The 17,601-nt window shown below is 41.7% G+C and overlaps 1 protein-coding gene across 2 annotated transcripts in view; it reads right to left on the minus strand.

Moving 5' to 3' along the window:
• Positions 1-17,226, minus strand: part of TCEA2 (transcription elongation factor A2) — a 36,218-nt gene extending 18,992 nt beyond the window's left edge. The window contains exons 1-5 of one of the 2 annotated variants that reach the window (XM_036752317.1): positions 16,975-16,989; positions 9,839-9,886; positions 8,124-8,186; positions 6,481-6,586; positions 2,835-2,922 (exon numbers count right to left, since the gene is read on the minus strand). In XM_036752317.1, coding sequence (XP_036608212.1) covers positions 2,835-2,922; positions 6,481-6,586; positions 8,124-8,177 — 248 coding nt within the window. In that variant the 5' untranslated portion in view covers positions 8,178-8,186; positions 9,839-9,886; positions 16,975-16,989. Of the gene's footprint in view, positions 1-2,834; positions 2,923-6,480; positions 6,587-8,123; positions 8,187-9,838; positions 9,887-16,974 lie in introns of both variants that reach the window. The other variant, XM_036752316.1, reaches the window with a different exon arrangement.
• Positions 17,227-17,601: the final 375 nt, after the last annotated feature.

Below are 17,601 nucleotides of genomic sequence, written 5' to 3' on the forward strand. Positions count from 1 at the left end.
TTTGTAAATAAAGCACTTTCCACCCAACAACCCTGTGAAATAAGCAGTACAAATAGTATACTCATTTTACATATGAGGCTCAGAGATTAAATGACTTTGTCTATGGTCACATAGCTTGTAGATATCAGTTAGAAGTGAATTTGTGCCCCTGACTCCTCACTCCAAGTCCAGCACATTTTTCAATACACCAAGCTACAGAAAGACGTTCTACTAACTTGTATTTCTCACTTGGGTAAGATTCATTTCACATGCAGGGCTCTGTCAATCACGGGCTTACCTATACTGCTGGCAGAGATTTCCAGGATATATTCCTCACTGTATGCTCTTGATGGGATGGGGGTATGGAGGAAAGCATCACTCCTGAGAGAACTAGGAAGCAGCAGTTACTTATCACATTCTAGTAAGGAAGGTTCCGCCCTACACTAGTCATATTTCTAAGGGACTGCCCTGTAGGGGCAGCTAGGTGTCAAAGCGGATAGACACCAGGCCTGGAATCAGGAAGATCTGAGTTCAAATGTGGCCTCAGACACTTACTAGCTGTGTGACCCTGATCAAGTCACTTAACCCTTTGCCTCAGTTTGCCTCAGTTTCATCATCTGTAAAATGAGCTGGAGAAGGAAACGCAAACCACTCCAGTATCTTTACCAAGAAAACCCCAAATGAGGTCATGAAGAGTCAGACACGAATGAAACGAATGAACAACAAACCTGGCCCTGTCCTTGGTTTCCAGACTTCAAAACTATGCTCCTGATGCTGTCCTGTTCTAGAACTTCCCTCAGAGTCTGGGATCTTCTCACCCTTGAACATTTAACTATGTCTGCTGACCCTTCTCCATGCTGGAACACCCCTCTGGACCAGGCTGGCCTTCACTCCTTCCCAGATTTGTCCGTGGCTTCTACACGGTACTACACAGATCCCTTCATCTTGCACCTTCTGCTTTTCAGCACCCTTTTGCATGGTGGCTTCCCCCCAAAGAATGTAAAATCCTTAAGAGCAACAGACATATTTTGGTTTGTATTTGTATTGTCAAAGCTTTGCACATTGCCTGGTACCCAGTAAGTGCTTAGCAGATACTTGTTTCCTTCCCTCCTTAAGAAAATTTTCTGGGATTAAGCCCAATTTATTTAGTTTCTCACAGCAATACAAACGACAGGCCCCAAAACATAAGTCTAACATAAAGTAGTATGGTGTAGTAGAAAAAACCCTGCATTTGGAATCAGAAGACTTGATTTCAAATTCTGGCTCTGATATTAACCACTGTATAACCTGGGCAAATCAGTTTCCTTATCTATAAAACAAGAAATTTGCACTAGATGCGAAGGTCCCTTTATAGCTCTAAATCCTCTGCTCTTCTCCACACTCAAAGTGTGCTCCTCCCCCACATTACTCTGGAACCCAGTAGATGCATCCTTGCTCATCCTGTTTTCCTCAAAGGAAGGGACATCCGTAATAGATGGTCTTAGTGAATTTCTGTAGGAGTTTTGAGATGATGGGAAATTCTGACAGCATGCTTTTTTCAAAAATAAATTGAAGTCAGAAGAGCTAGCTCCAGGTCACACTTTACAATTAATAATAGGGGTAACCAAAGGTCTCAGCGTCCTCTTTTCTAATATGAAGGACTGGACTAGACACCCTCTCTAGTCCCTTCTAGCTCCATATCCTATGATCTTATGCAGTCTATATAGATACCCCAATGATGATTTGTCTTTTGCCCAAGCTTCACCAACCCCTCTTCTTCAGACAAAAGGAAAAACTCAAAGAGAGAAAGAGGCAGTAAAGAGTCACTTTTCCTGCCCACTCTCATTTGAAATAACTTTAGGGGGAAGGAAAGAAAACCTCACCACCGTCAGCCTTGGAAAAGTGCTTTTCAAGGGCATCTGATACCAGGCCAATTACTCCCAAGCAGCTGCATGTGGGATAACTTTTATCCACAATAATTGTACAATCAAAAAAGAGAAACACCAGAACCAAACAAGTATGTATGGAATGGCCAAAACAAAGTTAAAATAAACCAAGCCTAGTCAACAGGAGAAAATACAGTTCAGAATCCAAAAGGAAAGGTTCTTCATAGAGCAAAGCAAGAACAAGTGAAAAGGATCATCCTAACACATGTACCCAGGACTACAGATTTAGAAATGATTGGGGCCTTAGAGAACAATCAGCCCAATCATTTCATTTGACAAATAAAGAAACTGGGGCTCAGAGTAGAAAAATGACTTGCTCAAGGTCATATAGTTAGGAAACAGAAGGGCCAAGATTCAATGCCAGTCCTTCTGACTCCAAATCCCATGATCATTTCAGAAAATGTTGATGAATGGACAAAAGTTTTTCTTGCAAATAGGAAAACCATCAATTCCCAAAAACCAAAAAGGGCTTTCTGAAGACCAAAAGTAGGATTGGCAAAAATAAACAAGTCCTAACATTTTACATCTTCTGTAGCTGAAAATAATCCCATGCCCACAAGCAAGGCATGTGCTCCAACTGGATAATCAGAAATTTGCACATGTCTCGAAAGAATCATGTTGAAAAAATCCTTTCCAATTTCAGATTACGTTAGACTGGTGACTTGTTTGTGTATAATACAGTATTCATCATAATTTCCCTTTCAAGGAGCTACAAGTAATTTATAGACATTATTTTAGTCCTCAACATCCCTCTGAAGTAAATGCACAGATTCTTATCCATGTTTTACTGATGGGGGAAACAGGGGCTTGCTCCCAAAAACAAAGAGAGACACAAAGTCAAAAAGAAGGATGCTTTTGGTCTCCCCTCCCACATCAGAATGATTCCCAGTCTGCACTTCTCTTGAGCATCTCTGTCAGTTGAAATTTCACCTTTGATCTTTTGTGTCAGAGGCATCCTTCGAAGATGTTGCCAAGGAAGAATTCCTTTTCTTCTCATCATTTTTATCTTCTGAGGCATCTAAATTTAATAGGGAAAGAATGGAAACACACATAATGACAGACAAAATGGAATTATAATTAAATTGAGAAGTGATCTTAAAGCAAACCACAAATTCCTTCTCTTTTTCTCCTAGCCTAGTTAGAAGAGCACATATACTGTTTGGGCCAAACCTATCAACGGACACCTTGGCCTAGAGCACAAAACAATCTCAGCTATATTCTCAAGAGTATTCTGCTGGGGAAGAATGAAAGTGCAGACTCTAAGCAATTTAAAAATCATAAGAATAATAAATCTCTCCTTAGGCTCTCCTCCAGTGTTTCATTGTGGCAGAGAGATGATTCTGAGTCCTCAAAGGTTCTTCTAGCACAATACAAGCTCTGATAAGTCTGGCTAAACTAGAAAGCCTTCAAGTACAGGCCCACCAACGGATTTTATATTTTCTGTCCAAGTACCCACCTAGCTAAGTGAAAAGATGTTGGCCAACAGGTGAGGAATTTTTTGAGGCACAGCAACTTGTCACACCACCACTGTGAAGGAGTTTTAGCCAGTTATCAACATAATGAACACACATATGATAAAAACATAGACCTGTGATGTACTGATAGCAATGATGACTCACATTTAGATGTTTTACAATTTACAGATCAGTTTTCTCACAGCTAGATAAGAAGCTCACATATCCTTATTCCCATTTTACAGATGAGAAAACTTTAAGCTAAGAAAGATCAAGTGACTTGACCAAGAAAACATAGCTAGTAAGCAGTAGAGAGTCAGGACTTAAGCCCAAGTCTCCTCACTCCAAGTTTAGCACTCTTTCCTCTATACCACACTACAGCAGTAACAGCAGAGAGTAGGGTGTCTTGCCACTAATGCCAGATATCCAGCAATCCTGAGAAGGAGGGTCAAATCTAGGCCCAAAGGCTGACTAACCAAGGAATCTTGATCAGGATCACAGTCACACTTCTACTGAGAGCCAGGCCTTTGGGATACAGCTCCAGTTTGACTGCTAATACAAACATGGTCTCATGTAATGCTGATCTTTCACCTTATAGGGAATAAATAAGTCGAAAGTCATGCCTATCATATTGCAAATGTTGTTACTCTCAATAAATTCTTTGTAATTCAATGTTTATAAAACAGATGGCATGGCTAGCATTACACAGCAAAAAGAGCACTGGACTTGGAGGTAGGAGGCCTGAGTTTGATGCCCAAATCTGCCACTTACTTGTTGCGTGGTTATGGTTAAATCACTCAACCTCTCTGAGTCTCAGTTTCTCAATCTGTAAAATGAAAATAATAATATTTGCACTAACCATCTCATAGGGAACTGAGAGAAAAACACTCTTAAGTCATAAGGTGCTAAAGAAGTATAACCTACTGACATTAAAGAACTTTTTATTTAGCCAAACAGACATGCAGAGATGAGAAACACAAACTGTACAAAAAGACAGGACCTTTTTGATAGAAAAATTTCCCTAGCAGGTATTCCTACCAGCAGTAGTGATTTCTATTCATCACCAGCCTGGCTAATCACACTGAGCGGTTAAGAGAACTTTTAACATTGTCATACTCCCCCAGCTAAGGGGTAAAACAGCTGATGGCTACATCCAAAGAAGGCCTGTATATCTAGCTCTTTGCCAATCAACTTTATTCATTTTTAGAGTTCAGTTTAAAAGACAGAGCAAGTAGAATAAGTGCAGTTGTAAGAGAGAATTCTAGGCAGAATTGCAGAGAGGGGTTTGCATTTTAGGACTGAAGGGCATACTGATAACATTCTCTAGCAGACGTGTAGCAACATCACCACTTAAGTCCTTTTCAAAATTCAATGACAAACCAATGTTCAGAAATTCTGATCGAAGATTCTGACAATTAAAGTAGCTGAACTCTTTCAAACAGTCTGAATCACCCCCCTCCACACCCTATTCCCTGCCCCCCACCCCACTCACCCCACTGATATCCTCAACCAGGTTCATTCTGGCTAATTTACACATGAAAACACCCCTACAGTCTTTTTGAGGGTGAGAGCTAAAAACTAGCATGTACTAAAACATTACAGCCACCATTCTTAAATGAAACATTCAGGAATTAACTATATATGCAATATAAGCGAAGTTATCCAATACACAAATACATAAGGATGTCGAATATTTTTCCTAATGAGACTTATACCTAGCTAGCATTTATATAGCACTTTAAGGTTTTCAAGGTGCTTAACATATATGTACATTTCAAAGACCTGTGATTTCATTAGTATGGGGACTTCCACCCACATAAATGGCAATCCCTACACTTTAACAGACTGTCCTCATGAATGGCTACAGCCCAAAAAAAAAAAAAAGATTCACCTAGTGGCCAGCCCTCTGGTGATAAGCCTCTGTGCACTCAGCTAGACTATTTCTCACCTGAATGAATATAATCTATTACCAAGGCTTACACTCTGCTAATATAGCCTTCAAGAGGCCAGGATCACGTCCATGCCAGAATGAGGCATCAGAGGAAGACTTAAGCAAAGAAGTCTAATAATAATTTATCAAAAATAATTGGGAATAAACTTATTCAGAAAAATCAGAGATTTTCTCCCAGTCTAGAATTTCTTTGTCCAACAAGCTAGCTAAGTTTGTTCCTGGTAACCCCTTATTTCTGTCCTATTCCATCTCTTGAACACCCTTTATCTGGAATCTTCTATTCCAGGCTAGAAACTTTCAGATTCTTAGCTGATTGGTATAGCTCATAACTGTGACCTCAGGGGTGGGAAACAAATCCCACCTGCATGAGCAGTACCTATCCCCTTCCCTCTAACACTACTCAGAACACATAACCCCTGAGCCAGGCAATTATCATTACCCTCCTGGCAACTCAACTGCCAGAGATACCGTGAAACATGGACTCAGGAGTTCTATGTTGGAGCTTCATGTAACCCATATGCTGGGTTACATATGCCTTTCACCAGATCATCATAAACAACCTCTTCCTGCCATGGCCTGAAGACTATGGTGCTCAAGGATGGCTGTATCCCTTCCCTGTCCCTCCCTACTTCTACTTTGGAGGTGAGAGTCTCAGTGTAAGGGAGATGATGTCAGTTATGGCCCCAGGTGGAAGGAGAAGGTCAGTGAATTGCCCTCTCTTGTTGAACTTATATCCAATTCTCTTAGATGTCTTCCATTAAGCCACACAGCCCTCCCTTTGGGCCCTTCTCTTATACATACCAATAAAAGGGCACACTGCTTTCAGCATTAACTGGCTCATATTAATTCAACCATGAAGTCCCTTTATTCCCAACAACAGACTCCAACCACACTTAAACTTACTTAGCAGTAAATGTAACACAGTAGATCATACTGCAGGTAAGATTGTAATAAAATGTTTCACTCTGGAGAGGAGCATAAGAACCATGAAAAGGGAGGAGGGAATTATGTCCTTGATGGCCTAAAAATCAGCTCACCTTCCAAAAGCAAATCACCTCTCTCTCTTTCTCAGGGTGGGGACTAGGGACTTTTGTTTTACCATAATAAATGAATTACTACTCTTACCAAATGCCTTAGCTCTCATTTAATCAAATATAGGTTGGTCACTTACCCAGCAGTTTTTTCCATGACTTGATGAGAGATTTAGCAAGTGAGATAACTTCATCATCAGTACTCTGTTTTCTCAATGCGTTCACAGACATCCCAATCCGGGTAGACTGAAAATCAACATTCAAGAGAGAAATTGTTCACAAATTTTTTTAAGAGTGGTCTAACCCACAATTCCAAAGGATCCATGATGAAAAATGCTACCCAATCCCAGAAAGAGAACTGATGAACTCTAAATGCAGACTGAAGCTTTTTACTTTCTTTATTTTTCTTGAATTTTTTTGTCTATATTTTCTTTTGCATGACTTAACATGTATAATTGATATCAAATTGCTTGCCTTCTCAGGGAGGGGAAGCAGTGGGAGGGAGTGTATTTGGAACTCAAAATTTTTAAATAATCAAATAAATTGTCTTGTTTGGTTAGATAAAAATGTAACTAAAAATAAATGTTAAAAATGTTTACATGTAATTGGGAACTATTTAATGATATCTATAATCTATATTTTTTTAAGTGGTCTAACCTACTTACCTTGGTAAAACCACTTTGCCAGAGACTCAGATCTGAGGCTCACTATTCAATTCACATGTATTCCACATCACTCAGCCTACTACCATTATTATATCAGTATATCAGGTCTAATGACCAACAGCCTGCTCAGAGGTACCCTGAAAAGCTTCAGGATCACTTCTGACTAGATGTTCCCAATAGACAGTGTGATTTTGAGAAACATGCATCCTAATCTGAAAAAGATATCAGTCCATCTTCTACCCTATTTTTGAACTCTTACAATAATATACTCAAAAAATTCAATAGTACCAGGAAAAAAAAAGCAAGGGGGAGAGGAACAGGAAGTCCATTTCCCTTGTGAAATCAGAGAACTGTATTTGAACAGTCACTTATGGTAGATGAATTCTCCAAAGGAGTGACATTATTGTTAAGAGTTTAGAACCATCTCAATTAATTAGTGACTTTTGTTTAAGGTCAATGTTTAAGTCACTACTGCTGGTAAACATACATAGGTTAACACAGCAGAGCTGCCAGAATGAGGTAGTGGAATGAGCACAGGCCCAGGGCCAGGAAACCTGGGTTCTAATCCCAACTACCACCTGTGAGACCTTGGACATGTCCCAATTTCTCTAGGCCTCAATTTACTTATCTATAAAATGAGGAGCTGACTAGATGATCTCTAAATTCTCTGATCCTATGATCACTGATTATGTGTCATTCCTAAAACTCACTCTTCATTTCTGCTTGCCAAAGTCTTTTTTTTCTCTCTCCTCCAAAGTCTAGCCCAGATGCCTCCTTCTTTATGAAACCTTCCCTGAAACTTCACTCTCCCTGCTAAAAGCTCTCTCTCTCTCCTCAAATTTTCCTGGAGCATTCTGTCTAGAACACTCGTTTTCCCTTGTCTCATTCTATCTTATATCATACTTATTTGTGTACGTGTCACATCCTACTTTATTAGACAAAAGCTTCTTGGAGGAAGAGACTATTATCAACTTTCATCTTTATAACCCCAACACTTAGCATAGGGCTTTGCTTGCACAGGGTAATAAATGTTTATCTAATTGAATAATTAACCTTACTCAAAAGGAACTTCTATAATTAGATTTTCAGTTTCCTGGTGGGAAGGCAGAAAGATTTACCTGAAGCAAATCTAGAGTAATTGGCATACTTTTCAGTTCCTTTAGCAGATCCATAGCTCCATCCTAGGAAGAAGGAAAAGATGGATTTACTAAAAAAGCAAATATTAACAAAACTGGGTAATTACAATCTCTCTTCCAACATAGCTCTATGAAAAAACAGACTAAGGAATGAACTTAATCCAAAAGGGAGTCCACATGATACAGTGGAAGTCTGGTGAGCAGAGGGGCTACATTCTAATAATTCAGGCTCTGCTACCTACTACCCACATGACTTAAGGCAAGCTATTTAACCTCTCTAGCCTCCGTTCCTTCATCTGTTAAATGAGAGGATTGGAATAGATTCTTTCCAGTTCTAAATACATGAAAATATAACATGATAAGGATGACAGGTCTTGTAGGTATTAGAAGAAAACTTATAAATATCCTATAGTTCCTGTGGGATACAGAAGGAAAGTGACAATTATCACCAAACCATTTTCTGTACTTAAATTTAAGGCAGTGCTTATCAGAGCCATCTAATACTGCCAGAATTACAACATGGGGCGATATCCCTCTAAAAACAAGGGCCAAAAGAAAAATAAAGAAAGCTTAATTATCCAACAGACCGTAACACAAGACATTCATTAAATTTCATATTGTTCAGTCCTCAACCAGACTGCAGAAAACTCTTCCTTATATTTTTCTAATTAGTAACCATCTTATCAATAATCTAATCTAATCAATTACCCAAAACATTGAGTGGAATGGAATTTATATTCTCAAGGTACTGAGTCTACACTTTGGTGTGGTTCATCTTGGTAAAAGATCCCTCTCCAAAGTCCAGCTTACCAGCAGTTAAATAAACCCTCCAAAGGAAAAGCACACTGTTATTTTGGCCTACAGAAAGATCAGCGAAGAGGAAGCACACTGAACAATCACAAAGCATACTATCTTCCAAATAGTAATAAAAAAATTTTTTGCCACCATACTTTACCAGACCACTTTGATCGTGCTGAGGCCTTATACTTAGTTACAAACCCAATAAGATGCACAATCCCCTACCTTGGAAGTTGCTCTCAAAAATGTTACCTGTCCAGTTTCGAAAATGTAATCCTAGTAGCAGAGATGAGTTGGACAACTTCTGGACTCTCTCTCTCTCATGAGAGAAGATTTACTCACTTTTTTGACTCACTTTCAATGACAAGTCTACTGGTAAATCTTAAAACCTAGGCAGAAGAGCTTTTAAAAATCCTGAACACCCTACACCAAGAAAATTTCGTAACAGGTGACAAGGAACAAAATGAGCAAAACCTCATCTCTGCAAAACTCTAGTAGTCTAGTAGCATCCATTTACACAAGAACTATAGCTTGCTACATCACCAGATGTATGTTAATCTTCATTCTGGACTTCAAGTCTTTTTCCCCACCCATCAAACAATTCTTTCTAGTCTAAATGTTTAACAGCTTATTAAAAATACATATCACAAAGAAGCCATGTGGAATACAAGTCTTGAAGTAACTATAAATAAAGTGGTGGGAATCAGGCTCAAATGACTAAGTTTCTTCCCCACTCCCTTCTCTGCAAACAGACTGTTTCCAATTCATCCCAGAAACAGAACCAACTGCCAACATCATCCTGTAGGACAGAGGCCATGGGCCAAAGTAAAATCAGAATCAGAGGCCAAACACAAACACACATCTGCAATTCAGTATTCTGGAAACCAAAAGAAACATACCTGAAATGGCTTATACTGTGTTTCAAAATACACTTCCCTTTAATCTTTCTGAAAATTGAAAATCACAAGTTGATTAAATCCAGCTTTCACATTATGAACCAAAAGAAACTTTTAAAAGTATGTTTAGTCACTTGTGAAGGGGGAGAAAGAGTGAAGGTCATCAACCATAGTGGAAAAGCAGGCTCTAGCCTAAGTCTACTTAGAATCAGAAGACCTGGGTCCTTTCTCTGCCACTTGGCCTCTTTCTTTTGTAGACCACATGAGGCCTATCCAGAGGATCTTTTGTTCTGTTTGGTCTCGGTTTCTTGTTTGCTTGTTTTTTGGTTTTTTATTTTTTAGAAATTTAACCTAAGACCATCCTCCTGAAATGGCATGCAATTTCAAACGTAAGATCTAAAATGACTCCAACAAAAAGCCTGTGGATTTTCTGTCTCACCCTCTGAGAGAGAACAATTATTACCTTATCTTCCTCAGCTTTTACTAGTCAGCCTAGAAGACTCTGTTCTTCTACAAGACCAGTCCACTTATGCCTAAAGTAACCGATTCTTCCTGACCTTGCTCCTATACTTGGCATAACAAACATACTGGAGCAAAGGAGAGAATTCATGTTGCTATAGTCCAAAACTGGTGGGTAAGCTCTAAATTCTCCTTTAATAGTCCAACAATATTAGTGTACTTGCCTCACAAGACACAGGCAGTGTGGTAAACTGGAAAGAATATGGAGTATATGGAGTCAGATGACCTGGGTTCAAATCTCAGTTCTGCCACCTACCTGTGTGCCCTAGGTAAATCACTTCAGCCCTGAGAACCTAAGTTTCCTCACCGGTAAAACTAGGAGGTTGAAGTAGATGCCCTCTAAAGTCCCTTCTAGCTCTAAATCTATGGTCCTATGGCCCCTCTGAGGCTGCTTTTTCACCAATAAAATAAAGGAACTTGGCCCTCTTAGATGATCTCCAACAGCTCTTCTAGCTATAACATTCTGTGATTCTGAGAACAAAGCACTCTATATTGCCATTTCCTGACCTTGAAAAATTCACTACCTATAACAATCTAGGTTAAGGATCATTGCCAAGACAAATATGCATTTTCTCTCTTTTTTCTACCCTCAAAAACCAAATCTGGAGTTTCTTCCATGAACTATTCTCTAAATCCTTCAAAGATTAATTATAAATGCCTTACATCTGCATAGAGCTTTTAATATTTTAGAGCACTCATACATCAATTATTTCTTTATCCCAAAGGGCCCTGTGAGTTAGGCAGAGAAAATATTATTGGAAAGTGATTACTAGAGGAGAGAGGTCGATTTCCTTAACTAAGGTAACATAGGTATTGAGTGAGAGAACCAAGACTAGACCCCTCATCTCCTGATGCTCAGCTTTGCTCTTTGTTCAGTATACCATGTTGACTCTCATTATCACACAGTGGAGTTATGGGGAAGCCTTGCTCCACTTCCAAACTGAACTTTGAATAGTGAGGAATAACTTGGCCCCGGCACAACCTTTTCACTAATGTATGCTGGCCTTCAGTTATAATATAAGAATCAAATGCACACCTCAAAATATATATCTAATTGAAATGGAGATTTCACCCCTTTTGCTGTTCCCTCTCCTGAAGGCTTTGGAGGTTGTTGTGAGTGAGAGCTAGACTAAAAAAACCCAACAGGAGAGATTTCACAAGCCTTCCAGAAAGGCAGTCATGGAAAGGAACAGGAACAATCAAGGAGAGGGAAACAACTTCTCAGAGCCAAGTGACCTCAAAGTTATATTAATCATTTACTATCAGTACACCAGAATATCTTTTCCTTATGACCTATTATTATTCCTAACCTGCTACTCTTCAACTCTGGGTAACTTCCATCATCTAGTTTGGCTGCTCCTACTCACAAGCTGCTGTGTATCACCGAAAAAAAAGTGGCTTATAAACACTGTGTGCTTAATCGATATCTGCTAAACTGAAACCCTACTGATTTGACCCACTGTAAATAGATGGTATGTAGCATAAGCTAGGCCCTCACTGCTGTTCAGCAATCCCTCCTCCACTCAGCTCTCTGGGATTCCCTAGATTATTTACCAAAGTGACTGCTGCAAACCTTTTCCTCTATCTTCAAGGACCTACCTCCAGCTCTACCACCATTCACCTCACTCTTCACCCCCAACACACTCATGCACAACAGATAACTTGGCCTCCTACTTTACTAAAAAGACCAAAGCATGCAATGGATACTCCCCCAGTTTACCTAAAGACTCTCAACATTATCACATTTACTATTCCTCTTCTATCTCAGAGGAAGAAGCACCCCCAATCTTAGACAAGACTAATCTCTCTACCTTGGGTCCTTTAGTCCATCAATCAATAGACATTTATTAAATACCTACTGAGTGCTAGGTACCATGCTGGGTGCTGGGAATATGAAGACAGAAGTGTAAAGCCCTCACAAGGCATACAACACGTCCATATATAGGCTTAAAAAAAATAGATACAAAGTGATTTCTGAGGGGAAAGCATGGCTTCCCAGCTCCACTAGGACTTTGCTCTATCAATCATCCCCTCTTCTTTCCTTTGTCTTCAGATACAGCATGGTAGGACACTTGAGGCCAGAGGAGTTGGGTTTGAATCCTGACACTACTATTTACTACCTGTGTGACCCTGGGCAGCTCAGCCTCTCCATACCACCATTTTCTCATCTGCTCTGAACTAGATAAGCTCTAGGGTTCCTTCCTAAATGCTATAAGCCTATAATCAGGTATCCTCAGTCCTAAAAAATAAAAGTCTTTCCTCAACCTTTGTATTCCATCAAGCTACTATCCCACTTCATTATTCCTTTTCACTGCTAAGCTTACTGGAAATAGTTATATACATGATGTCTCCAATACCTCACCACCCACTCACTTCTCATCCCTTTTCCATCTCTCTTCCATTCCCACCACTCTACTGAAACATCTCTCAGAGGTTCCCAACAACCTCCAAAGCAAAACCCAAATGCCTTTTCTAAGTCCTCATCCTCTCTGCAGCTTTGGACATTATTAACTACTTTCCTCCTGGATATTTTAAGTTGAGGAAGAGTTCTTCAGTCATTTTCAGTAGTGTCTGATTCTTTGTGACTCCATTTGGGGTTTTCTTGGCAAAGATAATGCAGTGGTTTGTCATGTCCTTCTCCAGCTCATTTTATAGATAAGCAACTGAGGCAAACAGGGTTAAGTGTCTTGCCTAACTAGTAAGTGTCTGGGGCTGAATTTGAACTCATGAAGATGAGCTTTCCTGATTCCAAGCCTAGTGCTCTATCCACTGTGCCACCCAACTGCCCTGAGGGGGGGAAGAACTCTTCTAGTTTCCCTCTGTAGCAGTTACTATACAGGGTGTCCCAAAAGTCTTGGTACAGTTTTAAGAGGCACCCTGAGTCTCTCCTTTAATGGGTCCTCTTTCTCTTCACTTAATTTTGATGTCCTTCAAGATATAATTCTCTATAATCTCACCCTTTCAATTATTACCTCAACATCACCAAATCTGTACTCTAGCTATGATTTCTCTTCCAAGTTCCACACTCACATTTCCAACTACATAATAGATCCTTTCCTCCTAAATATTCTCCAGTCACCTCCAACTCAACATGTCCAAAACTGAACTTAGCTTTCCCCAAGAAACCTTCTCCCCCTTCTGACTTTCTTATTTCTATCAGTGATATCGCCACTCATCCAGTCACCCATGTTAATAAACTCTGGAGTTTTGGGGTTTTCTCTCTCCCTTATCGCAACCTCCCATACAATTAGTCGTCAAGTCCTGTCAACTCTACTTCCAAAGTACCTCTCAGATTAATCTCTTGCTTTCTATTTCCACTATCGTGACCCTAGTGCAGGCCTTCATTACTACTTCTCTGGACTGCTGTTAACAGCCTCCTAACAGTACCTCCCACATACACATTCTCCCTCCAAATCATCCTTCATATGTCTGCTAGATTTATCTTTCTTATGCATAAATGTAGTTATATCACACTTTTGCACAAAACCTTACTGCCTACTAAATAAAATTCAAATTCCTTAGCCCTGACATATGAAACCTTTCACAAAAATTCACCATCCTAACCTTCCATAGTACTCTCTTCCAAATACTGCCCAAACTGAAAGGCTTTGCTCACACTAGCCCCTATGCTTTTGATGCTCCCTAACCCTGTGGCTAGCTTTTGAAATCTCACCTATCCCTTAAGACTTAACTTAAATCTCTTCCATCAAGCCTTCCCTGATGCTAGTCAGGAACGACCTTTCCCTCTCCCCACCCCCAAGAAGATGCATCACACTTGGTCTGCAGTTCTCTTATGCACTTACATAATTTTAATGCTATTTGTGTATGTACTAGAAAAATCCCCGAACAGCAAGCTCCAAGTCTCATCTAAATTCTCCATCTCACCCAGTACTTAGCATAGTTCTCTACAAACAGAAGATTTTTAACAAATGTTTGTGAGACACTGACTGCAGTAATGTAAATGGAGAGAACAAAAAAGGAAACTAAACAGTATGTAATTAGAATAACCAAGCCTGGTTCCCAAGAAGGGTTAGGAAAACTGCTTTCCTCTCTTCTTTGCAAAGAAAGAGGACTATGATTGTGGAATATTCCATATACTGTCAGACACAGTTTATGTGTTGGTTATGCTGAACTGCTTTTTTCTCTTTTTTTTATTCTTTGTTACAAGAGATGGCTCACTGGGTAGGAGAAGGGAGAGGAATGTATTAGGAAATGAAGGTGACAGTAACACAAAAATTAAATAAAATCAATAAAAATTAGGTTTTTTTTTTTTAAATGTCTGTGAGAATCAGAAAGATAGGGTCTGTGGACAGCTCCCAAGAAAGTCTCTTTAAGGAAGAATAACAGACACCAGTAGAGAATCATATGGGAAGGGGGCTGCCTCTCAGTGAGGCCAAGGGAGCCTCAGATGAGATAAACAATGGCCAAAAGCTAGGGAGAAAGGGAGTCAGAGAATTAAGGATCACAGTGTCAGTGGAAAAAAATACCGAATATATATTTATTAAGCAGGAGTATTTATAGGAACTCAAGTGACCTCTGAAAGGACAGGCATAAGATCAAAGAATTTACAGTAGGATATCAACTAGTCCAAGTCCCTTATTTTGCAGATAAGGAAACTGAATTCAGAAGTAAAATGACTTTCCCAGGTTCACACAGCTAGAAAAGTTGCAGCTGCAGGATTCAAACTCAGGTCCTCAGTCTGCAGACCTATAAATTATCCCCAAGGTTAGGGTCTCTGATCGGGGTCTTAGTGGCCCTTGGAGTGGAAAAGCTTAATTTGAGGTCTTATGGGAAGGGTAGAGCAGGGCTTACAAGTCTCAGTTCTAGCTCTGATCTGAGTATAGCTCTAGGAAAAGACTCAAGCAGAAAAAAATAATAATTTCTCATATTTCTATAATACTTCGACACTTTCAAATAACAGCTACAATAACAGCTAACATTTATATGGCACTTTAAAGTCTGCACATATTATCTCATTTGATTTGACCCTCACATCAACTCTATAAGGTAACCCCACAAAGCGCTAAAAAGTACTCTGACCACAACAAACCCAAGTGCCAGTGTTATTATCCTCACTTTACAGATGAGGAAACTAAGTCAGGGGCAGCTGAGGCAGAAGACCTATAGCAAAGATCTCAGAGAACCAGCCCAATGCCTGGATTACAGGATGTAGAACTCTTAAAGATCATCCAGACCAGCTGCTTTCATTTTAGAAAGGAGGAAACTGATTGCAGAAAGAAAAGACTCGGTCAAGGTCATACAAGTGGTGAATAGCAGAGTCACTTCAAGGTGAGGAGTGGGGAGAAGGGTCCCTTCCTGGTGCCTGTAAATCAGAATACCCTCAGCTGGAGGGGAGAGGGGAGGTCTCTAGGGTGGAAAGCTTAGCACAGTATCTGGCACACAGCAGATACTTAATAAATATCTACGGATGAAAGCTAGCAATCTTTGAGGGGAGTTCGGAGACAGAGATCTGAGGAATCTGAAGGGAAGAGTTCCCAAAGTCTTATGGGAATTTCTGAGAGTCCTCAAGGAACCTTTGAGTGGAAGGGAATTTGAAGGGTCCCAGGTGACATGCATATCTATCCAACAGCCTGTGAGCAGAACCCCCGAGGGTCTCTGAGTGGAGTCTCTGGGGATGTCACTGGAGGCTATCAGAGGGTCTCTGATTTGAGTCTCTGGGGGATGTCACTGGAGGCTATCAGAAGGTCTCTGAGTGGCGTCTCTGGGGATGTCACTGGAGGCTATCAGAGGGTCTCTGATTTGAGTCTCTGGGGGATGTCACTGGAGGCTATCAGAGGGTCTCTGATTTGAGTCTCTGGGAGATGTCAAGGGTGGCTATCAGAGGGTCTCTGAGTCTCTGGGGGATGTCACTGGAGGGTATCAGTGGGTCTCTGAGTGCAGTCTCTGGGGATGTCACTGGAGGCTATCAGAGGGTCTCTGAGTGGAGTCTCTGGGGACATCACTGGAGGCTATCAGAGGGTCTCTGAGTGGAGTCCCTGGGAATGTCACTGATGGCTATCAGCGGGTCTCTGATTTGAGTCTCTGGGGATGTCACTGGAGGCTATGAGAGGGTCTCTAGTGGAGTCTCTGGGGATGTCACTGGTGGCTATCAGAGGGTCTCTGAGTGGACTCTCTGGGGATGTCAAAGGTGGCTATCAGAGGGTCTCTGAATGGAGTCTCTGGGGATGTCACTGGTGGCTATCTCAGTGATTTGTGTCTCAGGGTTTCTGAGAGGAGTATCTGCCCGGGGGATTTCTAAGGGGTATTTATATGGTGAAGTCACAAGGCTCAGTTTTGGTCTGGTTTGGTGGGCGCGGGGAGAGGGGACCGGGGAAGGTGTCTTGGGGAGAGTCTCTCAAGGGAATCACAGGGTCTCTTAGAAGAGTCTCTAAAAGGATCTCAGGGACATCAAGAACATGGGGAAGGGTCTCTGAGGCGCACTGCTCGTCATGAGAGAAATCTTGGGGGCCTTGGGAGGGGTTCCTCGGGGGGGGGGGGGGCCCTGAAGGCGGTCGTGGCTGGGAGAGCTCTCTGAGAAGAGATATCTCTGGAAACAATCAGGGGGTTTTCCGAGGGCAATTTCGGGGTGCTCGAGGCGCTCAGGGGGGCCGTGACCTCACCATGCTCTTCTTGGTCACCATCTTGTCCAGTCGCTTGGCGATCCGCACGATCTCCTCCTCCTTCCCCATCATCGTCCCGTGGGCGGCTCGCTCAGGCCCTGTCCCAGCCGCCGCCGCCGCCGCCGCACCGCCTGGCCCAGGGATCCTCCTCCCGCTGCCGCAATCCGGGCCCTGAGCTGCTCGTCCTGTCCGCCCCCGGCTCCCCGCAACGACCACGCAGCCGCCGCTGCCCGTGAACGCCCGGGCGGGAGAGCAGCCGTTCAAACGCCTCAGACTCAGCGGCTCCGCCGCGCTGCATCCTGGGACGTGTAGTTCCCGCGCCTGCTCCGCCCCTCCCGGCCCCAGGCTCGCGTCTACCAGGTGAAGTCACCCTCGCACGGTGTTGTGGGAAGTGTGGTCTCCGGCCCGCCGTCTGTCGCCTCTCCGCATCACGGGAAGACTCCAAGCCCCACAATTCATTCGGAGAAGCTTCCGTAGAAGGAACTTTAACTAGTGAGAACCCGCCGAGGCTGCAGAATCTTCACCGCTGCGGTGGTTTGGGGATGCTACTTTGGGAGGGTGATGGTGGGACAGAGCTATACTTAGAGAGGGACTCTGGAGCGTCAGGCTGACCGTCGGGGCCCGGGG

This window comes from Trichosurus vulpecula, chromosome 3, assembly GCF_011100635.1.
Source record: "Trichosurus vulpecula isolate mTriVul1 chromosome 3, mTriVul1.pri, whole genome shotgun sequence".
Taxonomy (NCBI): Eukaryota; Metazoa; Chordata; class Mammalia; order Diprotodontia; family Phalangeridae; genus Trichosurus; species Trichosurus vulpecula.